Here is an 8,892-nt window from a genome sequence, read left to right as displayed (position 1 = left end):
CATACATACATATATACAGCATAATGTATTTGCAAATATAAATCCATCGCTGGGTGGAAATTGAATGGGATATGCTCTTTACATTTATAAATGTATATTCAAACATTTTTCAATGTTTAAATCAGAACGAGCGCGGCTCGAGTGTGTTGTTCTCTTTATTTTGTATTTATTTATAAAATGATTTAGAGTTAAACTCTGTTTCAGGTTTATTTCTGGAAAAAAGTTAATTAATTCAATTAAATTTTATTTTTCTGGAAAAACAAACCCTTATCATTAACAAGACCCAAGCGAATTTCTCAAAATTAACGAATTCTAATTGGACTGAGTAATTCTCGGAAATTCATTCAACAACATAAACTGGAAGAAATTTGTAAGCCCCCATATTATTCAAAAATATCTTTTGTAATCTTTAGCCATCATATATCTTTAGCAAAGACTCATGATCATTCAACCCTTATTTTGGGTTTATTTAATCCTAATTTTATTGGTTACCGTTAAATTTTGATTTAATACATATTTTACGCTGGTCACTAAAATGGTCGCTTATTTTAAACAAAAGCCTCTGCCTAATAAACTCATGTAAAATCCCAAAATCCAAATCCAAAAGTCCAATTTCCATTTTCTTTAACAGTTTTTGAATTAGATTTAAATGAGGATTTCTCCCAAAATTGGTTAAATCAGATTCAACTAATTTTGGAAGAAATATATTCGCCTCATGCTTATCTTTACGAAAACATACTTGGCTGGTTTTGGGATTCTTCACCTCATTAGTGGAGGTGACAGCATTTCTTGCATAAACGAGTATTCCTAACTAATGTGGCTACAACCACTTACTGTCAAATAAAACTGCAAGTTAAACTAGAAGTAATTGTTAATTAATTTTTTCAATGGATTCTGATGAAAAACTGGTGGATTGAAAGACAATAGTAAAACGTTGACTCTCTAAACCAGCGGTTCACAAACTGAGTGCTCCGACACTGTAAGGTAATTCATTCGAATGCCGGGGGTCCCCCAAGCCAATGGCAAAAAAAAAAAAGGTAAATACATTTTTCTCTACAAAGTTGCCTCTGTAACGAGGCGAATAAGTAACGAGCCGTAGAGGCTCTAAAGCCTTATACAGTACATTTTTCTAAATTATCGCCATTTAATTTATTAAAGCATTAAATTTTAATAAACAGCTACTCTATTTATGGAAATATCCCATCTTCGATTTTGAAAAGGTACCTGTATTTATCGGATTATGGTATACACTACCAGTGAGTCCATACGTAGAAAGACATTTGTAATGGATAGATTTCGATTATTCTTGTTTTATTCTTATACCCAGAAGTAAATAGTTTAACTCATTAAAAGTTTCTACTTCTGTTTTTTTTTTGTTTTTTTCTTCAAATTATTGGAGTGTTTTAACACTTCCATTAAGTTTTTTGTAAAATACTGTATTTTTTTACTAAACTAGCCTGCAAGGAAAAAAAAATAATTATCGGTCATTGTTCATTAGGCACTCAAAATCTTGAAAGCTACCGCCATACAAAAAATATATTTAAAACTTTCATTTCTCACATGTTTTACACATACCATACTAGTTCCTATTATTACATATATCATATAAGTTACGGCTCATAGATTCCGATTATTTGACAAACTTCTCATTTACTAAAAAAAACTCTTATACACTTTGATAATCAGACCAATTTGCACATACGGAATTGAGCTTTAGGGCTCCACTAAACCATCAAATTCCTTCCGTTTCCAATCCATACAATCCAAAATCCTTGATGCTTCTTATTACGTCACAAAGAAACTCATCCATAAAGACTCCAACATCCCATTCGTTGCATATTTGGTCCGAAATAGACATACCTCTTTTCATTCCAAAATCCTTACCCACCCAAACCCATTAGTTCGTAATGCCTTGTCCTTAACAATCCCTAATAATCCACCGAGGCGTCTGAAAAGAAGATAGCCACGGGATCTTCTAATTTAAAGCAATGATTGAAGTACCATTGAGTGGTTCTTTCCCAAGATTATCATGTGTTCTGAAAGATTTATCACATTTACATATTGTATTTTTTTTTTCATATACTGTTGTAAATTTTAATAAATAATAATAAAAAAAAACTTTTTGAAGTAATGTAGTATGTTAAACTTTGAGCCGTAATAGAACTTAACGTTCAATAGTTCCTAAGATAGTTTTTCAAATATCAATATTTTTTTCTCTAAATAACAAGAAATGAATATTTTGGCAATTGTTATGAAAATTATTATTAATTAACAATTATTATTAATAATTATAAATAATTAATAATCCCTATAAAACACTATATGGTGCATGTTACAAGTTTTCAATTATGCCTAAATAGAACTCTCCTTATTTTCTGAATCAAAGTTTTTCAACTTGAAGAAAATATCCATTCCAAAAAAAAGTTGATTATAAATGAGAAATGACATATTCTGGTGAAATATGATTGATCTGAGATGTTTTTATCCCTTCATCACAGCGTATTTTAACATTATACAACATGCATTGAGAATGAGTCATATCTTGAGAAAAGTTCAATATCTTAGGAACTATTAGGTCGTATAGATGTCTACTAAGATTCAATTTGAAGCTTTTCAAATTCACCATAAATCATCTTCCGAGGCTCAGTTTCCATAATATTCACCAATATAAATACACAAAATGTTGATTTCTCGTCGTTTTATATCAGAAAATATTTTTGTTTGAAAAACTATATTTCGGAAAATTTTGAACGTAAAGAGGGCTCAATGTGAAGCCCGTTTAATGCACTAAACTAGTTAAAATAGTTTGTAATAATTATTTTCCCAAGAATAGTTGCATGAGATATTTGCCAGTATAAATTCACAAAATGTTAATTTTTCATTATTTGGAAAAAAAAATACTGGTATACCAGAAAGGTCTATCTCGAAAATTATATTAGGGCTCAGATTGAAGTTCGCTAAATACGCTATACAGTAGTTTATTTTATCTATTTGTAATATTTTAGTAGTAATTGGCAAAAACCTAAAAATATCCAGAGACCACCTTGAAAAATCTGTCATACTTATAAACATGTTTCTCAAACATTTGTATATAAGAATCCATTGACGGATCAACTTACTTCTAGGCAAAGCAAAATTTTAAGCTAATTTTTCTAGACTAAGATTAACTATAGACCATGAAACTAGGGTTCATACCAACCTGAGATTAGGTATCCCCTTTTCGACTATGTATACGTTATATAACAGAATATTGTCATTTTTATTTTCAGATGCAGAAAATCTCCTTGGAAGACCTATACAAGTTGAACTAGTTCTGGAGACTGGCCTGGATAATGCTTTGGAAAATTTAAAGATGATAGCAGCAGGTGAGTATTAAGGTTTTATTTATTATTTAATTATATTAATAAGACTGAAGTCAAAAAAGATAATATATATGATACTTGCAAATCTGGAATATATAAATATATATATATAATTAAATATTATATATTCCCATCCCCGTCTGAAATACTTGCAGCTGTGAATAGAATTGGTGCCAACGTAAATAATTATATTAAAACCTTAAAAGAAATACTAAAAAAATACAGGGAGCCCAGTTCCATTTCACCATCCATCGGGTATCAAAATAATTGGTTGGGTTTGTTTGCCATCAATCCAGCGCTGGATCTCCTCATCTCAACTTGCTGATCCATTCCTGTCCTCTCGTGACTAAATCCAAATATCCTACAATATCCAAATTCAAGTGATCCCCGCTAAAACTTTAACTTAAATTTGATACTTTCATCTGTGAAACGATTTTACCTGAACTATAAGCCATTCAACGGAGTGAAATCTATTCCAACACTTCTATCGATTCTATGGTTCACATCCTCAGTATGCTTTATTCCCACGCCTCACTCAAAACCTCTACCTTCCGTCCTCGTCCAGCCCCTAGAATGTGTCAAGAATTAAGGAACCTGCAAAGGAGGCATTAAGCAGCACGTAGACGATTCGGGCGTACAAGACAAGCAGGCGACAATTAAGCGTTACAGAGAGGTGGACTTGGCAAAAGTAACAGACAGGCAAGCAAAATCCAGATACTTCCATGAATCAATCTTCTCTGCTCCTGACTCCAAAACGAAATGGCAACTTCTTCGAAAACTTTCTCTCTGCAAATCCACTTCCTCACAAGACTTCCCTGTTTCGAACTGAATTCATACTTTTTTTATCGGCTTTATCTACCATTTCTTAACTCCCTTCTTCCCAGTCTTCCTCTGTTCCTTATTTAATTTTTATTTTTACATTTCTCGTAATGAAATCCCGCACAAACTCTATAAGGTTAGATGAAATACCTGTCAAATTGATAAAAGTATGTCTCTCCGAAACCCTGCCGGACCTTCTTTTTATTTATAATTTTTTTTCCCCGAAATTCAGCTTTTCCTACTTTCTGGAGAAAGCCCTAATTCACCCCATTAATAATATCTCCACCCCTTCATCTCCCCATAACTATTGCCCAATCCCCAAGCTATCCAATCTATTCAAACCACTAGAAATAATTATTCAATCATAAATTCCTCTCCAATAGAACTCAGGCAGTTGCCATTCATAATCTACCGCTATCCTCCTACCTTGTCCATGTTCAAGAGTAGTCAGGGGTTTGAGTGTCTCCTCCCTCCAGTTCAATTCTTATATAAATGATCTACCTAACGCTGGCGATTCCCAAATCTATTAATACTTCCCATCCTCACAGTTATTCGTAGCGTTTACTAAGATTTAGAAATACCTGGATCAGATCAGTGTTTGGACGAAATTGATTAAACATTACGAACACTCAGACCATTAGCATAGGTTCCCATTCCCTCCTCAGATTCTACGACACCTATTCTACCTTCATCCTTAATGATCACACTATCACCTTCAGTTCCACTGTCTAAATCTTAGGTATTGCTATTGACAAAACTCTATTCTGAAAACCTCACATCGCCTAAATTTCCCGATGATCAGTAAGTACACATAATCTATACCACTGCTCCCGACTTACTCCCAAAACCCATGTATTCCCACCCCACCTCGACTATGGCTGTGTGGCATAAAGAGTCCTTTCCATTTTACAGGAGAGCAGATTGAAGTTAATCATGAATTTTTTTTTAATGTTTGTCTACGGTACCTCGAGGCATTCAAATTCTTCCCACTTCTTTGGTGAATTAAAGCAGCTTTTCTCTTTTAGCCGCAGGCAATATTTTCTCGAATGTTACCTCTATACAACGATCAGATTCCAGCACGCTTCCTACATCCACAGTCTCCTCTAATTCAAATCCTCTCTATCCACTCACAGGAAACAAGATCTCGCCATTCTGACCTCTACATACCTTCCCACCGAACCACACACCGAACCAAATAATAAAACATTTTATTATTTTTTTTTATGAATGAATTATTTCATTTATTTTAATTTAGTACTTCTGTTATTTTTTATTTGAAATAATCACATATTTTATTTAACTTTAGTACTTCTGTTATTTTTTATTTGAATTAAACATATATTTTATTTTATTTTATTTAACTTTAGTACTTCTGTCATTTGTAATTTCAAATAAGCATCTATTTTATTTACTTAGGGATGTGATATAAGGGTTCCAAAATAATGTAAGATAATTATTTTTCTTTCATATTATTTTTGGATCTATATCTATAAACCATTATATCTAATACTGCAACGGCTTTTACACATTCCAACAGAAACTACGCAACAAATCACTCATAATCTACTTCCTGTAACCGTTTCCTCACTAAATTACTAGGTGTATTAGTTCGTTTCACATTACTTATGCTTTTATTTTCTTTAATACATTTGTTACTAACCAAAAGCCTTATAGTAAAAACCAACTGTCACTAAGTAAGTTATTGGATAAGGTATCATAAGTTTTTCTTCAGAACGTATTTATTTTGAAAACTCTATTTTTCTATAATAAATAATAATTATACAATGATAGGACAATGCTTCGATACTCTCGAGGTAAAAGTAACATCAATTCGGATACGAGCCTTGTAATATGTTTAAAAAGATGAAACTATAAAACACCCCTTCTCCCTATTTAGAGTACATAAAGACAATAAAACCGATAAACAAACAAAAAAAAATAATAAAACTTTTGATATATTAAAATAAAAAATTTTAAATATTAAATAAATATAATCCCTTTAACTAGAATAAGTGCTTAAAGATCTTTTAAGATTAAAAACTCAATTCTAAGTAACTAGCGATTGAGATAACTTCTTGGACTCATTCCAGTCGAAGTAAATCTTCAACTTACTGAAAATCTAGAAAAGAAAAAAAGGTAATGAAAAGAAGAAATTAAAAGAAAAAGTAGTCATTTAAAAAGAACGCCTTGAGGTAAAAGTCGAAGTTAATATCTGGCAGTTTTGTGGAAATAAATGAATTAAAAAAGTACCTTACTTCATATCATTAAACTTTGAAAGGCGTTTAGAGTTCCTTTTTTTTTTTTCTTTCAAATATTTTTTGTCGTTCAAGTTAGTAATTAAGATATTAGTTATTCATTAATATTTTCCGTAGATTATTATTAGTTTATCATTAGACAAAAACAAAGTTTCGTAATACATCTGTTATTTTTCGATTACCTGTTAAGTCCAATATTTACTCATTATTATCTGATTTAATTAATACATAGTTCTTAAATGTTTCCTTCGGTGGAAAAATAAGTATTGACCTTAAAATAATATACATAAATAAAAGGCTATTTCATTTCATTACAAGTTACCAAAAAAATAAATTCTCACAATTCCCCTATGAATTTTATTTTACCTAGTTAATTCAAATTAAAATATACTCATCTAATTTAATCAGTTTATTTGAGTTAAACGTTCTTAAAATCAATATTTTAACGTTGTGTTATACTACAACAATGGTAGGAAGAACGTGTTTTTTTACAGGTTACCAATCAGTCATTGACAAATAACACCTCCACCACAGCCCATCTTTTAATGTTTTTTAAGTAAGCATGAACATGCATAGAAGTCATGCGAGTTCCATACTAGTGTATACTCAAATAATAGGAAACAATGAACGGTGTTGCGAATCACTAGTGATTTTGCCGATATCAACTTAAAGATTTTCACTAATTTTGTTCCACTAAACTTTTCGGAATACTAATTCCAGAGAACCAATGTAGAGAAATACCAGGCCTCCAGTGAAGTTTACATATAGAAATAAAATTCCAGTAAACAATTCACGATGTTAGCGAGCACTGGTAAGGTAGCTTATAACTGTGACAAACCGCTACCCGCGTCAGCTATTTTTTTCCCCCCGAATTGGTTGTTTTTTCATAATCAGAGTAATCTTGAAAGTTATATAAACAATTACCACATTCCCGACATTAAATTAGTGATTATAGAAGTGATCATAATGTTAAGCATTTTTAATTGCTATTAATAATTATAAATGCAATTAGTTGACTATATACAATTGCAGAAAACCTTTTTTAAATGTATATATATTCTATTGGCCCTATAGAACGTGGAGATCCCTGGCTACCCGTTGTGTTCCTCAACTTCCACAACGCGATTTGGGAAGAATGTATACGGGGAGGGGTCATCAACCCTATGCCCAGTCTGTGAATTGCCACAAGGGATTCCCCCGGAGAGGGGTTGGGCGAAGCGTAGTCTTCCGATATGGATGATCAATATATATATATATATATATATATATATATATATATATGTATACGCATTTCTAAGCTGATATCACAGTACTGACTAAATATTTTTGATAAGATATGTTCATAAGAGAGGGATGGGAGTGGGAAATGTCTTTTCCTTCAGGTAATGTATTAATAGAAACCAGAGATTTCATAAAAGCATTGACCCATTCTCGATATAAATGTAAATAAATTGTAAGTAGAAATTTTTGATTTCGAGGGTTTTTTTTTTCTCTTCACTTTCTCCCTTAGTTGAGTTTCCAGCCTTTGTTAAATAGGAAGTAAAATATAAATTCGTTTTGACGTTTGATATAGTTAGAACTTAAAATAAGAACAATGCTTTTCTAGAACTTAAAACATTAAATCAAAGACAAAACCACCTTTTTTATGAAATTCTTTAGTAATTTTTATGTACATATAGTGTATTGTGCGAGAGGAAACAAAATGAGGAATACCACGGTGAGAACCAACATGGATGTGTGAACAGCTTTAAAAGTTAATGAAAAACACTGCTAAAGTGGTTTGATGGTCAGATTCTCTACTCGAGTTGAGTGTTTGCGGCTTTAGCCCACTTGCTCACCCTCCACTGGCTCATTACCAGTGATGCGGCGAGGGGGATGCGCTGGGATCTTATGAGCTCTGCTCTACTCCTCACACGTGGGGGTTAGAGTGGGCTCAGGGATCCTCAGGTCGATTGTGTAAATATTGTTTATATTATTTTATTTATTCATTTTTCATACAAATAGTTTGATTATGTTCATTCTTTTGTTTGTATATATTTTAAGAGAGTTTTTTTTTTTTTAATTTTAATATGTATGAGATCATTCATCACTATTACCTATTACCCACAATTGTGTGACAGATTGTAATATCTATCAATAAATAAATTTATCTATTTCAAAAAACTGGTTTGGGCATGTTTCGAGAATATACAGAATGTGTGGCTATAGCCACTTATAAAGTTAAAGTATAAGAAAGGAGACCGAAGGAATGACCTAGAAGAAAAGAAATATATATAAAAGGCAATAATTAAAATATCACAACATTTTTCAGTTAATAAAATAAGCTAAGTCGTTGATTATAGAGTTTCAATTTTTAAGTACTTCAAATAGAATAAGCAGCATTCGCAGATTCGTACACAGCATCCAACTATGAAACTATGATCTTATATATATGGTCCAATATATGTATGTATATG

The 8,892-nt window shown here is 31.7% G+C and overlaps 1 protein-coding gene across 4 annotated transcripts in view; it reads left to right on the top strand.

The window, feature by feature from the left end:
- prom (prominin) overlaps window positions 1–8,892 on the top strand; it is a 120,898-nt gene that overhangs the window by 81,508 nt on the left and 30,498 nt on the right. For all 4 annotated transcript variants that reach the window (XR_010845097.1, XR_010845096.1, XM_067053301.1 and 1 more), the window contains exon 6: window positions 3,270–3,365. Coding sequence is in view for 2 of the 4 variants with exons in the window: in XM_067053301.1 (XP_066909402.1) it covers window positions 3,270–3,365 (96 nt within the window). In the remaining 2 variants the exon portion in view is untranslated. The remainder of the gene's footprint in view (window positions 1–3,269; window positions 3,366–8,892) is intronic.

The sequence above is a fragment of the Halyomorpha halys genome, unplaced genomic scaffold (assembly GCF_000696795.3).
Source record: "Halyomorpha halys isolate HHAL.00 unplaced genomic scaffold, Hhal_1.1 Scaffold348.1, whole genome shotgun sequence".
NCBI lineage: Eukaryota > Metazoa > Arthropoda > Insecta > Hemiptera > Pentatomidae > Halyomorpha > Halyomorpha halys.
This window is presented reverse-complemented; position numbering and strand designations above follow the sequence as displayed.